General features: G+C 38.2%; 2 protein-coding genes across 8 annotated transcripts in view; one reads left to right on the top strand and one right to left on the bottom strand.

Annotated features, from left to right (window-relative positions):
* The window catches only part of L3MBTL3 (L3MBTL histone methyl-lysine binding protein 3), an 80,923-nt gene extending 67,145 nt beyond the window's left edge, over nucleotides 1–13,778 (top strand). For all 7 annotated transcript variants that reach the window (XM_071549060.1, XM_071549063.1, XM_071549066.1 and 4 more), the window contains exons 19-22: nucleotides 3,419–3,510; nucleotides 8,388–8,551; nucleotides 9,406–9,468; nucleotides 11,932–13,778. In XM_071549060.1, coding sequence (XP_071405161.1) covers nucleotides 3,419–3,510; nucleotides 8,388–8,551; nucleotides 9,406–9,468; nucleotides 11,932–12,075 — 463 coding nt within the window. In that variant the 3' untranslated portion in view covers nucleotides 12,076–13,778. The remainder of the gene's footprint in view (nucleotides 1–3,418; nucleotides 3,511–8,387; nucleotides 8,552–9,405; nucleotides 9,469–11,931) is intronic.
* Nucleotides 13,779–15,702: 1,924 nt separating this feature from the next.
* SAMD3 (sterile alpha motif domain containing 3) overlaps nucleotides 15,703–20,824 on the bottom strand; it is a 69,938-nt gene continuing 64,816 nt past the window's right edge. Inside the window, exons 8-12 of the mRNA XM_071549070.1 lie at nucleotides 19,619–19,696; nucleotides 18,613–18,816; nucleotides 18,062–18,233; nucleotides 16,269–16,351; nucleotides 15,703–16,020 (exon numbers count right to left, since the gene is read on the bottom strand). Coding sequence (XP_071405171.1) covers nucleotides 15,703–16,020; nucleotides 16,269–16,351; nucleotides 18,062–18,233; nucleotides 18,613–18,816; nucleotides 19,619–19,696 — 855 coding nt within the window. The remainder of the gene's footprint in view (nucleotides 16,021–16,268; nucleotides 16,352–18,061; nucleotides 18,234–18,612; nucleotides 18,817–19,618; nucleotides 19,697–20,824) is intronic.

Below are 20,824 nucleotides of genomic sequence, written 5' to 3' on the forward strand. Positions count from 1 at the left end.
GTAATTCTCAGTCCTTTCAAAGTGTTGGTTGTTTGGAGTCAGTCAGTTTAAAATGTGACTTACCAGGCAATGCAGTGCAGTAAGTTGTCTATGGAATTCTTCAAAGCAGTGGGGAAGGAGATGAAAGTTCTTCAGCTGTCTTTGTATTAGAAATAGGGGGAAGGGAGCATCACAGCATGTATAAGAAATAAGACACATATCAGAGGAGAGGAAAAATATTACAATACAGATCAGTTACTGGAAGTGGAGATCCTTCTTCCTAGGTCTGTTTACAGCTCGGAAGCTACGCAGGGTCAGCCCTGGTCAGTACTTGAATGAGAGACCTCCTGGGAATACTGGGGGCTGTAGGCTCTAGTCCTGAGGACTTCACTGTCACCGTCCAAGCTCACTCGGCCGTGGCAGATGGACCTTAGAAGTTAAATGGTGGGGCCAGTTCTGAGCACGCTGTGCCTCACCTAAAAAATCTACTGCACAGGCTCAAAGGACACACCCACATGAGTAGAGCCCTTCCCAAATCTTCGTTTGCAAAGCCGAGCCATGCATACATACATTGTATATGTCCAATTGTGTACAAACATGAGAAAATTAAAAGTAGTTCCATAACTTTCAGCATCTGGAGTACATTTTTGACAGAAAAATGACATATGATTGTTCCAAGCTGGCACTGGAAGATAATATTTGTGGTATCAAAAAAGCTATTTTTAAAGCTAAAAAGATACAATTCTGTGTTTTCATGGGGATATGTGAAGCAATAGGATTCCCTACATTTTTAATTAGTTACAGTATTGCTGCATTATTTTATTGGCTATTTTCATACAGAAATAGATGACACCCTGGAACAAGAAGTGTCATTTGTTACATATTTACATGAGATGCATTATTTTGTGTTCATAATATATGAACTATGTTAGCAATAATAGTGTCTTGAGAGACAGACATGGGAGAGTTGGTATTTTATGGTAATTAACTCACGGTAAAGCTGATGATTAAATGTTTTGTTAATAATTGAACTTTGATGGTCCTTGGAGGTCCTTCCAACTCAGGATATTCTATGAATTAAATCCTCTGAAAGCAGTACAAGATTTTTTTTTAAAACTTTTTTTTCAGATTGAGTTAACCAGATCTGGCAGTGCTTTATGATTCCCCTTCCTTTTTCCACTATTTTTTTTTCTTTTCTGAACTATTCTTTCCTTTATTGCAAAAACCTGTGCTAAATTTAGTATGTAGCTATTTGCATCTTTTTTGATTTGGCCAGCTTTTCTTTAAAACATTCTTTCATGTGTTTTCAATCAGATTGTCATTCAAGGTATATTGGAAAAAATCTAGTAGGAGCATCAAGCAGTGTTAATATAATTTCCATACTACAAATAAACAGCATTCACTAGTCACACTTAAGTAAATTTAAAGAGTACAAAAAGAGAAGACAGTTCTAAGTGTAATTTTGAAATACCCTTTGTAAAAAAATAGTTGTTGTTCATCATTTAAACTATAGTTGTAATAAATTCACTTTTTTTTAGAAATATACTTTGGCTTTCCTGATTATCTTGTAATTGAAGAAACTTTCTTTTTTGTCTTTGATTTCTATACAGGGTGTTATCTTTGGAAGCACTCAGATAACCAATATATGTACTGTCTGTTAACTCTTGAGTCATTTTCATTAAGAAAATAAGAGTTTTGTGCCAACTTTGAACTACCCAGAGAATTTGCAGTTTGTATTTGAACTGTTTGAGTACATCGATGACTGACTGCATTTTATCAGCTAGTTTTCCATATTCATTACGTGTCCAGCATAGTCTTAGAGGACTTTGAGTTGAACAATCTTCCTTTGAAAAGGCATGAAAAATAAGGTTCAGAACATTAGGTATATATGAACTGCTGGGGTTATAAAATATTGAGCATCTGGTTATTGCAGGACCCAGTGGATCTTCTTAGATGTGTACTCAAAGTACACATGCATAATTGATGACATGGATACATACACTTGTGTGTTCTTTAGTTGCTGAACTCATAGTGTGGATTTAATTATGTTTGACTTCAGTTCAGTTTCATATACCTTCATATTCCAGGTAATATCTTATTTCATAGAAGTGCTTGTTTGAGAAACCAATCACATACAAACCCAAACATGACTTTTATTTTGTGGTGTTAGGTCTTAAGTGGTAGTCAGTTAATCTCCAATTCCACTTACTCCTTTTCTTATTTTTTAAGCTTTCTATGCATAAAACAATTATACTAGAAAATTTTGGTTTGCAAAAGTTTTTATGTAAATACTGGATTAAATTAAACAGGTCTGTTTATTCTGTAGTTTTGTGTTTTGAGGTCAGCTAATCTTGATGTCTAACAAGGTACCGGGTCTAGACTGGCTTTTTATCTGTGTTTGTGACATTTGTAAAGGGGTTCTTGTTGACTGCTTCTCTGGTACGTAGGTGAAGCGTCAGTTCTCACAGTAGTAGGTTTCCTTGTAGTCTTGACTCTTAAGATGATTCTGTCTGGTGCCTGTTTTAGAAAATGAGCATTATGTACTTAGTATCACCAAGGTCTCTGCATCTGTGATGGTTTAGTAAGAGTTGGTCAAAGTGTTCTCAAGTTCTTAAAAGCAGGGGGAATAAACACATAATGTCAGCAAGTGCACATCAGCTTCATGTCTGTGAGAAACCAGGCTGGAAATACCTTCTGAAGGCAGAGTTTAAAAAGGAACTTCCCATGCCTTTAGGATGCAAATGCACTCACACCCACCTTGAGAAATTACCTTGTTTTCACCTCTCTTGCCCCGTTTTTCTCAATAGGGGGAAGACATTCCCTCTTTGCAAATGTTTGGGCTGGTAAAGCTGATGGAGCAGCCACAGGCAGCAGGCAGAGTGACTCTTCTAGCTGGATAAGTAATGCAAAAACAGATGCAAAGGAATACAGATATTTTCAGCAGGCCCATTAACAGCTGCACAGTAGGGTGTCAGTGTAGTAAAGGAGCTGATGTCAGGTGGAGATGAAGGCTGGGAAGAGAAATTGTAGATCTTACTTCAGACAGCTTCTGAAAATGGCCTGGATAAACCAGTAAGGCTTCATAGGACATGCAGGTCTGTATGTTGGTTTCATTCACTCTTCCCATCTTCTGCTGTGGACACATCTACTGCCTTTGTTTCTATGTTTTCCAGTTTCAATTATGAAGTTGAATGTGTTGATGTGATTTACATAATCTTAGTTTACAGTATTCATGAGACTTCATTGCAAAATTCCTGTCAGCAGTCATGCCAGAAATCAAGTCAGAAATTACATCCTCTCTATTTCTTTATTTTATGATGGTACAACATCCTTTGTGTAGGAATCCTGATGTGTTACTAGCACTGCCAGCATGGCATGTCATGATGCTCAATGATTTTTATGATGTATTAATAAAAATTGAACATCTTATTTTCCTCAGTGGAGTATTACAAACAAAGGACACCATAAAGAACAAAGAGTGTGAAGATGAGGAGACAGAAAATAACCTGCTCATTTCAAATGAAACTAAAGGTAAATTGGCAGTACTTAATTTTTCGTATTAAAATCTGCAGAACTGAAGATGTGTGATGTTCCTTGAAATTCTCACAAAACTTTTAATCATGAGAATTCTCATTACAACTTACTGCATTCACTATTTGTGTTCAAAAGTTTCTTGACAGCAACACTTTCAGCACTGTGTTTCTTTATCTTACAATCATCAAAGGCTTTGCCAAAAACTTTTATCACAGTTGTAAAGGTGAGTACAAAATGAATACTGGTATAAAAAATTTCAATTTAAGAATGTTTTTCCACTGACTCTTAAAAATAGGTAATTAAACCAGTCCAAGTTGTAAAAGTATAACATTGACTTACTGCCTCAAAAATGTATTGAAAGTTAACATATTTACACATTACAGGCATAATGCCAAGTTAAGGTGACTTACTCAGCCCAGCCTCAGTCTTGTTGAGGATGACTCCCAAAGTGGCTCCTGGTTGGTCAGACAGGAAAGTTTTCTTAGCAGTCTCTTGTGCAGTCTGATATTTTCTAGCAGCCCATGTACAGAGCAGGCTCTTTATTTTTCATGAGTGTTACAGAAGGATGGCTAAAATTTTTACCTCACTGAAAAACTGGAGACAGTGCAGTGGGAAACCACTGAGATGATTGAAGGATGAAAGGTTGAAAGAGTTTGGGACAGGAATGCTTGTAGGAACCTAGTCACAGTCCTCCAGTAACTAAAAGGTAGTTACAGAGAAAATGAAGGTATGCTGTTTTCATGATACTCAGTGGTGGGAACAAGGGAGTGGACCCAAGTTGCTTCAGGGAAATTCTGTGTGAATATAAAGAAGAAACTTCTCACTCTGGGAACAACTGCAATCGGCTGCTCAGAAAAGAGGTGGAATCCTTCTTGCTGAAAATGTTTAGAACTTGGCTTGACAGGGCCCTGGGTAGCTTAGTCTAATGCCCTGCTCTTAACAGAAGGTTGCATTCTGTGGTCTCCAAAGGTCCCTTCCGACATGGACTTTTGGTTCAGTGATTCTCTGTGGTTGTATGTACTGCTGTATCAAAACTCTTGGCTGTTCACAGATCCAGTTAGACAGACTGAGGTAGCTGTTCATTATTCATTTTTATCCTCATTGTTTAGAAAAAATACAGGACAAATCCAGAACATCACATTTTTATTAAATCATGCAAGGTCAATACAAAGCTAAATGTCTTAATTTCCTAATCCTAATGCCTTAAATTTTTGGATTATTTTCTTCAGCAATTTGTGTGCAACAACACAAAGTTTCTAAGGCTTTCATCAAAATTTATATGCCTTGAGTAACTGTGGTTCTTTACGAGCTACATATCTTACCGTTTAAGTGATCTCATCTTTGTAAAACCCAGGAAATTCTTTGACACTAATAGAGCATAGCATAAAAATAAAATCAAGGTAGTGGTTTATTTTTAATTATTAACTTCTGATGCAATTAATCTTAAAATATCATTTGTCTGCCAGCAATTTTGAGATAGATCTAAGAGACACTCTAAAGAGTGTGTAAAGTATGAGAGATTTCATCTGATGTAAGAGCTGTGAAAAAGGTGTTAGGGTGTTTTGAAACATGATGTAGTTCAGAATTTTAGAGAAAATGAAGCAGCAAAAGAAGAAAGTCTCCAAAGCAAATAAAAGAAAGAGAGATTTTGGTCATTTTAAGTATTTTGTTTCAGCAGAAAGGAAGCATGCAGTTTTGATGTTGACTTTGCATTATATAAAAGGAAAAAAATTCAAAGAGTTGGAAGCATTTGAAGTTGTCTGGAATTCTTTCTTTTTAACTCTATGAAAACTGGCCTTATTTTGTGAAGCAACTTGAGTCTGGCAGAATTGACTGTTTGGATAAAGTATCACCAACAAGCTCTATTTGCTAGGTTCTTGCATAATTAGATTGATGAAAATAGAACACTTTGTTACACTGTCTTTAAAAGTTGTCCTTTTAAATACACATAATGTTGTGTTGTTACATGTTTAAATGTGCCATAATACTTAATCTGTAGGATGAAAATGGATCACGGAGTTCTTGCTTATCATAGTCATGGAAAGTTTAAGATAAAATAATTGCAGTTTTGTGAACTGTGACTGTTGGTGGCTGTGCTTGTTGCCTTACGTTTTCGACATGTCACTTACACGGTTATTCTTCAGGCTGCTTTTGCCATGCTCACTTCACCAGTTCTCTACTTGTAACTTTATGAAATGTGGACTGCTGTCTTCCCTTTTTTTGGAGAAAGATTATTTGGAGGTGAAGAGCTCCACTAAAATCATGATCTGTTCATACTATTTTTTAATGGACATAAATCTTGTGCTTAAAAACCTTATACATGCTGAAAACTAGAACCATGCAGGAGGGAATACGCAGTGTTAGTGGTCTCTCAATGCTCGAAAGCATTTGCCATTTAGCTTCTTTGAAATACAAGGTTATATTTTGTTCTGTGGTAACTCACTAAGAAGATAGAGATGAATTAAGAAAGATACGGTTCAGAGAGGATAACAAGGTGGCATAAAGTATGAAGAACAATATAAAGGCAAGTGAGCTGATGCTGAAGCAAAATGTTAGCAGATAACATGGGTCAGGTTTAAAAGTGTGAACTTACTGTATCTGACTGCCATCTTGTGTGGAGCTGGCAAGCAGATTTTGTTTCTTCAGTCACTTAAATGGTTCAAGAAGCTGTTTGTGGCTCCTTGATGGAACTGGTTAACCCTAGGTGCACCTAAAATTACTCTTCTCCTAAATGTCCCAATTAAGACATAAATTGCAGTAATTCACCTATTTTCCCTGGCCCAGAAACACAGACTGCCTCTCTATGGGAAGCAGGGCTTGCAGTGTGAGGAATACCAGAGCATCAGAGTACAGAGAACTTGGAGATGTCTGCTATTACAGACATAAATTGTAGGCAAAATGCTGTGATTGGACTTAGTGTTACAAGAAGGTTACACACTAAACTTAAACTTCCTTTTGGCCGTGACATGGTTACACCTGCTGCAGGGTTAGGGACTTTTTTTTTTCTTTTCTCCCATCCAGTTGGGTAAATTGGCACTTCACATGGTCCTTTTGTGTTCGTCATCTTGCCTGTGAGGCAGCTACTACACAGGCTGAGGAGCAGAAGTATTTTTTTCTGCCCACGTCTTCAAAAGCATTAGGCACTGCATTCCTTTCCATGTCAGTAAATAAACCTCTAGAATGTGAGTAGTTGAAATACAAGGTTCAGCATTATGCAGTGTCACCTTAATGAACTTATTTTCTGGTATTCATAAATAGCTAACCTGTGTTTGCTTGAAATTTCAAAAATAAACACAGCATAGACAGATGCCCAGCATAGTTTTTTTCCTTTGGAACTGTTAGGATTGACATAGCTGTAAAGTATTGAAAATAGAGACATATGGGATAGATAGTAACCTAGATGAGCATTGCTGCTGTGCATGTACCTGTGTGCTGTTATGTATGTGTTTATATGTGTGAATATGGGGTGTAATTTATGTAATTTTTTCACACAGTATTGTAGTCTGCTATTTATGTGGCAATACCAATGTATTACGGGTTTTGTGAATGCAAGACAGAAAAATAGCTAAATACTTACATTTTCAATTCTTCAGAGACCTTTTATAGAAAGAAACTATCAGAGGATAAGGATGGGAACAGTTAAAAAGATACTCTTTGATAAAATAGGCTTTACATTCAGCATGCTTACTGCCTTACAAGGCTCAATCCTTTCTAACTGAGATTTTTAATAGAATTAGAGGCTCTAAGGAGCATTTGAATAAAAATAGTGAAATGTAAATAAACGTTTAGGGAACTCACTTCCAAGAGTGCAGGTATGATGATAGTAAGAAATGAAGGAGTCTGTTTAAAAAAATTAATGAGTGGGCTGACAGTGCTGACTAAATGGCATAACAATCAGCTTCTGAATAATAGACATTTATAAACTTAGGATAAGTGTTGAAAGTAACAAAAAATTAAGCTAGAGGAACAGAACAACACAAGCAAGTGTAATAACATCCTATATTGGCAATATTATTTTTTCTAGATCAACCCCACTGTGCATTTCCAGTGGATCTAAATGAACATAGATGTACGCAATTTGACATCATTGGATGCATTCCTCTTCACTCTTTCCTCCTACACACATCTGCAACTGCTGCTTTTATCCAGACAACAGCAGCAACAGCAGCATGTGGCTGAAGACTCCCTCCAATCAGTACATTACCTTTGAGCCCAGTGGGATGGGAGATCATCCCTTCCGTTATGGAAGTGAGATATAAAGCAGCACAAAGGCGCTAAATGTTATTTTCCAAATAAAACATGCAGTTAAAGTGGAAGCAGAGAATTTGCAGACATTTGTGTTTTTTCCTCCGAAGAGCTGAAAAACTTTTTGTTGTGGGTGAGCCATAAATGTTGTGTGGGCTGGAACTGCATAACTGATTCACTTGGAATTTTGCAGAAGTGCTTTGCTGATTTTGATGAATTTGTAACAACTCAACCCTGAAATTAAGTTAATTCTTGTGCTGCTGTACAACTATTAAATGTGGGTGTGATTTATTGTACCAAAATATTTATAATTATTTGACCTACGGTGTGGTATGTGAACAGTTGTGTGGGCATAGAATTGCATTGTTTTGAAAGAGACTTTTTGCATGTAAGAGTACGAATATTTCTATAGAATCAATATAATGATAGTCATACTAGTGGAAGAGCAGTGGTACTCTAATTCTGGTGTACACAAAACTGTACAACTTGTTCAGGGGTGCTCATATATATGTCTATATATATAGATAGATAGATACATATCTCATTAGAAATGAATAGGCTTTTACTGTGACTGATCTTGTCATTGACTGAGTGATTTAATGCTTGTTTATTGCTTCTTGTTGTTGAAGATGTTGAAGAACCCAGTACACAGAGGCTTCTTTCTCAACCAGTTATTGTGTCTTCCAAATTGCAAATCCCTGGCCTACCCTTGCGCTGGGAACAGCAGAGCAAGCTCCTTCCAAGTGTAGCTGGGATCCCAGCCAGTAAAGTTTCTAAGTGGAGTACTGATGAGGTAGGTACCCTCTTATTTTCTACCTTACTTACCACTGCCCTTGAAGGTTGATTCAGAGCTTTAGATTATTGCCATAGATTAATGAGAAGATGTTAGTTCCCAGAGGATTAAATTCAGCCAGACTGATCCCCAAAATGCCTGTTCTGCTGCCAGGAAGCAGAAGCATTAATTCATATGTGTATAGATACAGATAAATACGTGTGCGTGTGTGTGTATATATATATATAAAAAACCATATTCACTGGTGTTAAAAAGGGAAAGAAAAGTGCTAAATGTACAGCCCAGCATATCATGTGCTCACAGTCTATACTACTAACATCTAGTACCCACAAAAAAATTCTGAAGGAATGGTTTAGGGAGTAGCATGAACCAAGAAGCTGTTCCTGGTGCATAGTTTGGCTGTGGCACATGGCTTTGGAGGGTGATAATATAGTCCAGAGTGGAGTGGTATGGATATGGTCAGGCCATAACACCTAATTTTAAGATCAGAGCCCTGACTTGGTTCAAGTGTGTAATAAAGCTTGGACAGTCACTGCTTGCTTTCAGAAGTACCTATGACTGAGAGGTTTCTGTACCTGAGGCAGTCATATCTTCTCTAATCAGAGAAAAGAAGAAGCATGAACTTTGAAAAAAGTCCTGTGGACTAGAGTGGGATGTGCTCCTTCCGTTTGCTGATTTTGTGAATCCTGTCCTTAAACACCCATCTACATGACTCCCTGGACTTACGGAAGATGATGGAACACCTAATATGAGGCTGTAAAAACAACAGCGAAAATAATTTCATGACTGTCACCTTAAAAACAATTTTGAAAAAACACCTTAATAAGTCTTGTGTTTGTGTACTTTGGCGGCAGGTCTCCGAATTTATACGGAGTTTACCAGGATGTGAAGAACATGGCAAGGTGTTTAAAGACGAGGTGGGTGAACTTTATTTCAAAAAGATACAAAGCTTGGTGGAAATACTAGTTTTATGCCATAATTAAAAATACCTATGAAGTAGTAGGATGAAGTGCACAAAATGATAGAATTGCCACTGTTCAAAGAGACCTTTAAATCATCAAGTCCAGCCATCAACCCAGCACTACCACTGTAACCCCTAAGCCATATCACCCAGCACCAGATTCAAGTGCCTCTTAAACACCTCCAGGAATGGTGACTCCACCATCTTTCTGGGCAACCAATTCCAATGCCATATTTTTTAAAGTCAGATGCAAGTGAATGGAAGATAGGGTTTGTTTGCAGGTCATGAGTGTGAAGAAAGTAAGATAAAAGTAGCTACAAGTCAGCTGGGTCTCTTGCACTTTTCTGGCTTTGTCCCTGCCAGTTGAAACTACTTAGGAACTTCGTGATTGACTACTGTTCTCTTTCAATCTGGTTTGAGGAAATTTATAAGTAGGTATGTTACTTTAGTTCTGCAGGATGTTAATAAGTAAAATAAAGCAGAACAGTGGTTCAGGACAACCACCTCTTTTAAAACTCCTTGCATCTTGTCTAATCACACTTAGCTCTTGATGCTCCTCCTCCTAATACAGCCAATTTGTGAATGTGATTTGAGTGAGAAGGAAGTGAGAAGATCCGAAGGTGTTCTGATGAGGTTGAAAGGAGCCATGTACTCACTTTGTGAACATGCCAGGCTTGCATTTCTAGTATCTGAGAAGATTGTTGTTCCAAAGTCGTCATTAGGAATGGATAGGGCTTTTAGGTATAATAGGCCATTATAAACTAGGTTGGCTTTTTCTTTTCTGCTCAGAGGTTTGTTATTCCTTGTAATGCTTAGTTTCAAGAAGGCAGTTTGGTCACAGATACCAGAATGAGTAATTCAGGTGCTTATCCCAGCCAGACCATCTGAATGGGCAGAGTCAGCCAGCCTTTCAAGTGAAGAATAATTATGGTATTTAGACTTGAGAAGGCACTTCCTGAGAAAAATGCATACAGATGGCCCTGCTAATCTCCTGCAACAGAAGTTTACAGGATGTTACAGCTGCATATCAAAGGGCTGACAGGGTGTATCTCTGGGCATTTTGCACTTGCTCAAATGTTAGGCATTTTAGGGTTGCAGCAGGTATGCAAGGCTAGATCATCCCCTCTGTCACTTAGGGTGTCTCATCAATGGGTTTAAGAATAAAAGCTGGCATATTGCTAATCAAGTCAGCAGGTGGCAAGTGCCACGGAGATGGATGAACCCTTAACACTTTGATTCTCAGAGGTGTAAGAAAATATTTACCCTCTTTAGGATTCAGCCTCTCAGGCCTTGTCTGTGACTAGTAAATTAAACCTACCCCACTGAGGTCAGCTGGCATGGACTGGCTGACATCAACAGGTCTTTCAGAAGGTAGAAGATGTTGGTTCAAACTTCTGCTATGGAAATGATCCTGCTTATATTAAGATGCGGCATCTTTTTATCTGGGCACCCCCAGGTTCACACATTTCAGGTTCTGAGCCCACATATCTGACCTTGTGCACAAAATGAGTAGAAAGTAATTGTGATGACCACATGACGTCGTTCTGCTTGTTTCCTAGTCCTACAGAAACATACACTTTTTATCTCAGATCAGTACTTTTAGGCCTAAGCAGCGCTCCTGGTTTAACCACAGTTGCCTTTCATGCATAGCTGTCCAGCTTAGGTTCTACTGGAAATTACCGATAGGCTAAGTGACCCGAAGTTGACACAGGAAATGTTGGCCTCATTGAAGCCCTTGCAATTGAGAACCTTGAGACCCTTTACATTCAGATTTATCGCTCCTGCTGATTAGAGTGATTTGCTTACAGGAGACTGTACACTTGTAATGTTTACTAAAATAGCAACACTACAAAGCTGGCAGAAAAAATATTCCATGCTTTGAAAAGTGCCTGTTGTGTTTGTGTTAAAGAGGCAGTTTTACATAGCCTGGCCCCTATTTTCATGTGGGATCAAATTCATTTTAATTAACTACGTAATGAACAGCAGAAAGTGGTGGCCTTAAGGGCATCCCAGTTCTAGCTGAGAGTGAAATCCAGAAGCTTTCTCTATAGAGACTTGCATAAATGGAATAGCTGAGAGGTTAAAAAGCATTGCTGTGCTTCAGTACAGTTGAATTACACTTCATTTACCCATTTTACTTTTCAATAGCTTTTATACTGTCAGTATGAAAATACAAATTGTTTAGGTAAAAATTAGCCAGACAGTTGTTTTCAAGCAGAATGAAGATCATCCTGGTTTTTTGGACCAGGCGGTCTGTCTAAAAGGTTGAAATCAAAGCTCTCTTGAAAGCATTTGCCAGTGTTTGTATTCAGCCAGTCCTTTACATTGTCTGAAATTGCTGGGACTTTTCATGTTTTCAGAAACATCTATACTGCTGCACTGTCAGACCTACTAATAGCTTTGTGTTTTTCTTTTAAAGCAAATTGATGGAGAAGCATTTCTGCTAATGACCCAGTCAGACATAGTCAAAATAATGAGCATTAAACTGGGACCAGCCCTAAAAATCTTTAATTCCATTCTGATGTTCAAAGCTGCAGAGAAAAACTCACACAATGAACTTTGAAGATAATGGAAAATGTGCACGAGCCGGCTTTCTCCACTGAAGCTCATGTTTTATTCAAAGCACAAAGACTCGCTAGAATTGTTGAGTAAGGACTCTCAGAAAGGAAGAAACGTAAGTTCAGCACTGGTGGACTATTTATATTCTCCTAGAGCCAGTACACATCTGAATCCTTCTGGGAAGTGTTCAAGCTTTTGAGAAGGTACTGAGTAACAACCGAGTCAGCTGGCCTTATTTACCAAACTAATGGCGCTAATTCTCCCTGGATGGTTAGGATCCCTAACTTTCTGTGGACAGAAAAAACCCTTCATTAATTATTTATGCTGTATTATATAAGGGAATGTTAATATTTTCTAAGGATTCTTGAATTCTACTTCATGTATCCATTTTACTTTTCAGAAGCTTTTACTTCATTCTGTCAAAAACTGATTAGCCAAAAATTAGGCTACAGGTAGCCAGATGAGACTGTTATGGCTAATAGGTATTTGTGCCATGGTTTAAAAATGAAACACTTAATGTTACATATGTGACACTTTATGCTACAGCATATAACTTTACAAATTATAAAACTGTCTTTTTGCTTGTAACAAAATAAACCTTGTTGGGGTTGAAATTATAATGCTTTTTTAATAACTGAATGTTTTTACTTTTGCACGATTACAAAAGTGTTACGTGAGTTTTGCCACCAGCATCTTTAATGTATTTTAACAAAAATATAGAGAAGGCTGCAACTGAAAAATAAAGTTTGACTTCACAGAAGACTTTTGTTTATGCTGCACAATGGAGTGCCAGCCTTTTTCATGGGAGTCTGCCACAGTCCTTCAGCACATGAAGGAAAATACATGTATTTTGAGGCAAGGAGATCAGCAAAACAGAAATTATATTCAATCATGTCTGCACTTCTCAGTCTCCAGTATAGTTACCACAGCAATGGAGAAAAACCATGCTACTCTGGCTTCATGTTCAACATTGATTTGTTTTCCCAGTGGTGGAAGAATTATTTCTGATTTGTAAATGAGTAAGGTATAGGAGAGAAGACAAAGCATGGAGGAAAAGGATACTTAAATGCAGATGGTGCAGCGGCACATCCTAGGTGTAAAATGCATGCATTTCACTGAGTCATTAGCAGGCTGCAGATGTCACCAGCAGGTACTTGGGTGAAGCAACTTCCTTTCTTGGAGGAGTCTTACAACGATCTGTCAGGGAAAGTCGTTGTGCTTGGTATATATACACATAAGATGTAAACCAGATGCACTTTATATGAGAGAAAGCCTAACTACCTGTATAATGAGGACTGTTCTAGAATGTCACTTTTGCAAGAAAAGAAAGAAGAGTTAGATCAAGCTTTTTGGCAGACCTCTTTTTAGAGCTGCAGTGGGCAGTTGTTCAGCCTTTAGAGCTGAGAACAGAGTATTTCCATTGCACAGAGCTGGAAGAATTTTACATCTTCCCCCAGATTTTGCTAGGCTGTTCTTTGGCTGGAGTTCTTAAGTTTTCAGGAACTCTCTGTGCCCCTTCCAGATTGTGTAGGTGACTGGTACCTGCCATAATACGAGGTGAAACAGGGTTAGTATGAAGTAAGTTGCATTGTTCTGTTAATTTCCTTCCACAGCATTGCATAAATAATATTTTTACATTTTGTTGAATATTTGTACATTCAAATTGCACTCTTATTGTACTTCAATATCAATAAAACCTGAACTGGAGCCATCTGTTACCTTTGTGTGTGCCCAGGATTCTCAGATGAACCCCAGCTGTTCCTGATGGTAATTCCTCTCTGTAGCTCAGTGTGGCCATGAGTTTAAAGAGCAGCTTGGCTACTGCTGTTTGCCCTCTCCCCTAACACTTACTCCTAAGGCTTACAGGCCCCTTGCCGTCACAGTCAGAATCCTGGATTTTGTCACTGGCAGCAGGTGAAGTTGTGCAAGCAGATCAGTAAAATGCCAGATTCTTCTGAGTTTTTTCATTCTGTCCTTCTATGTAGTTTATTTTCCTTTACCTGCTCTGTCTTTCCTGTATGCCAGGTCTATAGCCTGCAGAGAAAACCAGTGAATATATTTGCAGCTCAATAGAGATTACTGGGGATGTTAGCCACTCACTGAATTTTTATATACACCAATTTACAAAGTACTGTGGTTTGAGAAATACATTTGAGTTAATACTGTTCACAAGATGTAGAATAAATCTCTTAAATAATTTAGGGGCCAAATTTTTTATTCATACAGCTGTCATATACAACAGTGAGGACATACATAATCCTTACTTGTGTATCCTACGTGATGAGGTACCTGGGTGTAGCCACCTCTGTTACAAAAACAATATCCAGCAAATTCACTTGGAAACTAAAAACACTTAGGAGACCTACTGAATCTTTAAAATGGCAGGCACTACTGTTCTATGTGTTGTATTGGTGGTATCCAGCTGTCACACCAATAAAGATTGTCCCCTTGGACAGGGGAGCCATGTGGAAAATCGTAAGACTTTAGCAAGAGAGTTTGGCCATTAAAGGGAGCTGTCCCCTCTCACAGTGAAGGATCTCCTATTGTAACCTCTACTTTGAAGTCACCCCTGCACAACCAAGCTTTAACAAAGCTTCTGTAGTCTTCCAAGCTTTGTGTTGGAGTGTTTAAAGAATTGTGCTGACCACAAGTGCTGCTTTGTCTAAAATGACATTTTTAGAACTGCTGGGAGATTGGTGTCTAATAGAATGCAGACTTTTAATAAAAAACCATTTTTTATTTCTAATTAATGCAATGGGTTATGTCTGCTGGCTGCTGGTACTGTCTATCACTAGGCACTTGTCCAAAGTTTGTACTGCCAAGCAGTGTCACCTGGGGTTTCCAGACATGCAGGAGTGAAGAGGAGCACATTAAGAAAAAGAGCAGGCTTTAGAAGAAGAGAGGAGAGGGCCTCTTGCTCTGTGTGGGCAGAGAAAGAGTCATGTGGAGAAGGCTACTGGTATGTTTTGGGAAACAAATTTAGAAGGAAGTGAGGCATTCTCTCTCCAGCACCAAAGCTGAGATTACCAATGCACATGGCAGCATCCCAGATAAGTCATTCCTGCTACTTTGAGAGCTCATCTTAGAATCCCTATTTAGCAAATTCAGGATTGATGTTAAAACAAAAGAAAATAATGTTTCATGTAAGGAGAAAATAGTGAAAACTCATCATCCTCCAAATTAAAAATCAGGCCAACCATTTTGAACCACAAAAATTATTATATTAGGCTCTCAGTGATCATATTTTTATGAAGTGATGGTAATACATAAATCTTTATGCCACTTCAGAACTTTAACTGTATCAGCATCTGAAGCAGTGAAGTGCTCACACTGGTTCACAGTATGTTTTTTTTAATTCTGATAGTCAGAATACTATCTGAATTTGTCAAATGCTCCACATTAATACACACAATAATACACACTCATGAAGGAATCTAGAAAATTTTATTCTCTCTAGACTTCTCTAAAAACCTACCTTTGAAATAATGAAACTGCTTAGGTTTTTGTGGTTTGTTTTCTTTTTAAAGTGGCCAGTACAATAAAAAAAGGGGCATTATTAAACATAACTTTTAAATATACTTTCACAAGACATAATGGCAGTGATTTCACAATAAAGAGAGTTGACAAAATATCAAATGCTACTGTGAGGAGTGCTGTGTGCACCACCAGATACTGGATACTTGTGAGTCTCCAGCCCTGCCTTTACCTGTGTGAGCAGGGATGCTGGGTTCCTCACCTCAAAGACCAGGGACTCCAGGAAGTTCAGTGTCCTGTGGATTCTCTTTGGGCACGGGATATTGAATACATGAAATGCAGCCACCAGCGCTGCCAGGGCCATGGTGCAATCAGCGAGCTGGGCTAGCTCTTCCCTTTCTATGTACAGTGCAAACTCACATGAATTCACATTGAAGGGATTCTTTACTTCCAACACTGGTGTCACTGCCTTTACCTAAATTGAAAAAAGAGTTTTTCAAATGATACCACAGCATTGCTACAGAGAACAGGTCAGAGAATTAAGTAAGCTTGATAACTGCTTTGAATTTATCTAGTATTTCTATGAGTATTTGCCTTCTACTCAAAAGGCAGGCTAATGTTGTCTTTTTCCAGAAACAGCTCAGCCACCAAAAGGCCAGGTGATGTGCCCAGGAAACTGACAGAAGGAAAAGAGACCAAGAAGGCTGGTGGTCTGTGTCCTACCTCCTCATTTACTGCAGCAAACAGACTGGAATCATCTCCAAAGACATCTGGCAGGAGTAAACATGCAGCAGTCATTTTCATATCTGTCAAAAGACAAAGATTTCTACTAAATTACAAATGAAAACATTCTGGAACTGCAGTATCGTCCTGGAAAAACAGATTTCAGCCTATGTAATAGTTAATAGCTCAGCAGTTGAGCTGTTGTTCAGTCCATTTAGAAGAGTAGTTTATCCCACAGTGATTATTTAGGTGCCTCAGCTGGTAACGGACATTAGTGTTCAAATCATTCATGGAACTCTGCTATTCAATATTACATTTCTGTTTCTCTCACAGGAAGTGTGTAAGTTTACCTTTGGGTTGCTTCTAGTTGAGTTTGTGAGCTGAGTAGTCTTCCTGCCCCCACTGCTCATCCCCAGAGCCTCTCCCCAGTAAACTGGATGTCTTGGGAAGTCTTGTTGCCAGAGGACTCTGCCCTGAAGGCTGCAGTACAAGCTGGTGCTGCAGAACCTCCTGGGACCTGGGACCTGCTACCCCTCTGGTTCAGCAATTATTGACTATAACATCCTTTTTGCAGGTCAAACTTCTGGTGTCCTGTGTTTCACTGAACTTACCTAGTCAGGCATTTATTATCTAGGTGCTAGGTCAAGTTGGTTGTGAGAGAAAAACAGACAAGAAGAGCCTTGGGACTTCACTAAGGTATGAGTTAAAGTCTCTGTGGACATACTGTATAAGAAAAGGGGAAATCACTTAAAATGTCCATAGTTTTCTACTGCTAAAACTGTAGGTAAAAAGTCCGTAAAGGCTTTCTGGATTAGGCTATTCCTTCAGACTTTATAATAAGCTATCGGGTACTTGTGTTTCTAAGCTTAACGAAAGAAAACTCCAGTATTGCAACTTATGCTGCTTGATTCTTTAAAAGAAGTGACCTGGCAATAAATGGAGTGAAGTTGCTATAGGAAATACATGTGTCATATCACATGACCTTTGATTTTACGTCACAGCATTAGGCCTGTTTGATAGAAAATGATTCTAAGGAGCCCTTCTCAGACAGCTAAGCTTGGGTATAGGCAGTGACAGCTGGGCAAGAATGACCATCCAGAGTAACTGCTTCAAAGGTTTTGTCTCTACAGCACCCACACTCTCCAGACTTCTCAGACTGAAAGAAGTTTAGTGACAGCAGGTGCTTGCTTCCCTTCAGCCAGGAGCCAAACACTTTGAGATACATGGACCTCCATGGATGATTCTGGTACATGCTCACCAGAAATATCAGTCTGTGCCCTTTTTCCTGCAGTGTGTCTCTGCAGAGATGAGGTACTTGAAATTGTTAGTGGAAACTACTTCTTTAATTTCACTGGGATAAAGGTTTTAACCATAGAAACAGTACCTTGCTTTCTGAAGTGAATTGTGTCTTTTTATGGGACCAAGCTTTCTAAAGCAGAAAATTAGTTTCCTGTGGGTATTTTTAGAAAATAATAAGCACTCTTTTACATATCCAGAAATACATACTTCTGCTCATCTAGCAATACTTATTTTAAGGTAGTGACTAACTTTATCAAGTCTGAAGTCTTCTATTCAACAGAAAAAAAATAGTTTCAATACTTGACTGACTATATTTTTCCACTAATTTACTAGTTTTTCTTCTTAACGCTTCCCCATCACTATATATTTTCAAAGAAACTGTAACATTTTTCAGATGTTTTTGCAGTAAAATTGAAACTAGTTTAGTTACATAAGTAAGAACAGTTAGCTACAACTAAACTCCAATATTCAGAGCATAGGAGATTAGTACTGACATTTCAGAACCTCTTCCTCTGTGTGCTGCTTCAGATTTTCTTGCAGCATAATATTAATTGGATTATTTCTCACAACATACAAAGACAATATGTTTTCTGAATAAATCTCCAAAATCCTGACTGTTTTCTTATAAATGTCCATGTGTGTCAGAAGTTGGAACTCCCTAAAAAGCTGAAAGAAAAACAAATATTTGATATTGCAAAAGTGAAAACCAAAACTGGAAACAATGCATGCACTTTGAAGACAGGATAAAACTAATTCAGTTAAATAAGATTACAAACTGGAGAGGATGGTTTCTTTTCAAAGCAGGGAAGAAATACATCAAGTAACACCAAAATACTTCAAATAACCCACTGGTGTTGTATGTGACACATTTAACGTAGAACTGGTCAGCCTTTCAAAGACAGTTTAGCAGCAAAAATATCAATTAGATTAAAGAGAACAATGCCGATGGATACTTCACCAGAAGCATCTAGTAAAATACATGTTTACAGTCGTATCACATCTAAAACACATAATTCAATGTCATTATTAAAAATAGCTCTGTTACCTGATAAGGACATCTTAAGAAAGGAAATAGTCTAAGAATATCTTTTAAAGGTGCCTTATTGCTAATCATCTTTCTTCGTATTTCTATTGTCACCTTCATTCTGTTATCCACTTCTTTCCAGTTCCTCTGAGTTTTCATATATTCTTGCTTAAGCCACTTAATATGTAAATCCACTGTACTGTCTTTAAGATAAGCAGGTTCTTCCTATGAAGAAATGAAGGACAGAACAGTAACAAATAATATGTAAATCCCTTGTGCTGCCTTCAAGATGAATAGGTTCTTCCTATCAAGAAATGAAGGACAGAATTGTAACAAATCAGCCTTTTTGTTTGATGTGGCTTGTGTCATTTGGTGTGGCCTCTGAGATTTGAGTGCAGTCAAGCTCAGCATAAACTGTCTGTAGTGTGGTCTCAGTACCAGCTCCCTGAGCTCATCCACTTATTCTAACAGTTAGATTAAGGTCTGTTTTCATATAAAAGTATAGATCAGCCAAATCTCTCAAGCTCATTAAATATTTGATGGTACTCATGAAATTCCTGTGCCTGTGTCTGGTTTGCCTCATGACGGTTTATTGGAGTTAGTTCTAATGATGACTCAGTGTTTAGCAATATTAACTCTGTATTACCAAGAGAAATAGAATTTTCCTGGTACTCATACAGGTCCTAAAAGCAGAACAACTAACTTTCACATTGATGCAACTAAAGTATTTACCCCCAAGGAGACCAGCTAAACTAAGAAAACTTTCTGGAAATCATTAATTGAGCAGTTTGACTGTTAGTGTTTTCAGAAAGTGTTTTTGTCCTTGAGGCTAGTTAGCAGCCTTCCTCAAAGGTGTTATTATTGTCTCTGATGTAATTCCAAAGCCAGTAATTACTAAGAGGAAGAGTGGCCATCCAAAGCAGCACACCAATGGCAGTATCCTGGGTCTGCTTAGTTTATCTGCCAGAGGATGCAGTGAATTTGCTCATTGAAACAAGCCAAGAACATAGATAGACAGCACAGTTACCATTCTCAGGCTGCAATGACACTGGCTTTTACCATCTGTATTATCACTCATGCAGCTGTGACAATACATATGGGTGGCCTGTGGGTCAATGCCAGAGGGAGTTGAGACACTTCATAGTGTTCTCCAGAACATTTAAGACACAGAACTGTGAAACATCCAATATCTCAAACCACTTTGCAGTGCTCTACATGTGTAATTAAACTTTCCAGTTTAATTAACATCCTTTCTTTAAAATTGTGCATGTGGTCTTCCAAGAATGGTTGTACAAGGTACACAGGGAACAAACTGTCTCCCTCCTACTATATATCCATAGATCTCAATAGTCATTTGCATCCCAGAAGAAAATAAGACCTGCATGCAGTTCAGATACCTTACCTGGCCCCTGGCAGGTCCCCCTGGCCCTTGATAAGGCATTGTATTAGCACAGTCTGCACTCTTTCTAATAGAGGATTTTAGTCTTCACTGTATTACAATAGTAATGTTTGTTTGTGACCATCTTGAGTAGGCCTTCCTATCCTCTTCCTCAGTGCACAGAACAGAAGTGAGGAGTCAGAAAATTTAGTGTGCTGGGAAAAAGTGTAAAGAAAGATGAGTGTGTAGTGGCCCTTCCCCTGAGTTGTCAAGATTCCACTACACTGGGGTTTGTGGACTCCCAGGGGTTATGTCTTTATATTTAATAGCCTTCAGTAGATTTTTCTCCTTCAATTACTTCTCCCAGACACTTTTCCAACTGTCATAAAATCATACCTGCCACAAAATTATGCATTAAATTTGGCAGTTTAACTATACACTGTCAGAGGAAATGCATTCTTTTGTTTGTTATCTCCTACTGCTTCTGCCTTCTAATTATCATACTGGCTTGAAAACCTATTCACCCTCTGCTTGCCACTGTATTTTAATAGCTATGTCATATTCTGTCCTTAGCCAGCTCCTTTCCAGCCAAGACTGTCCTAAGCTATTTAATCATTTCACACATGAAAGCTGGTCCATATTTTCAACTACCCTTGTTAATGTCTTTGCATATTTTATAATTTCACTGTAAACCTTATGAAATGGGCACAATATAACACAATATAACTTAAAGTATTTGTTGAGATACTGGAACACCACAGGGACATACAGTGGAATAATGCATGCCCTTTTGTTGCTTTCTTAAATAATTACAAGTATCCAACATACTTCTTTAGAAGGCTACTTAGCATAGTG

The sequence above is a fragment of the Pithys albifrons genome, chromosome 2 (assembly GCF_047495875.1).
Source record: "Pithys albifrons albifrons isolate INPA30051 chromosome 2, PitAlb_v1, whole genome shotgun sequence".
Classification (NCBI taxonomy): domain Eukaryota; kingdom Metazoa; phylum Chordata; class Aves; order Passeriformes; family Thamnophilidae; genus Pithys; species Pithys albifrons.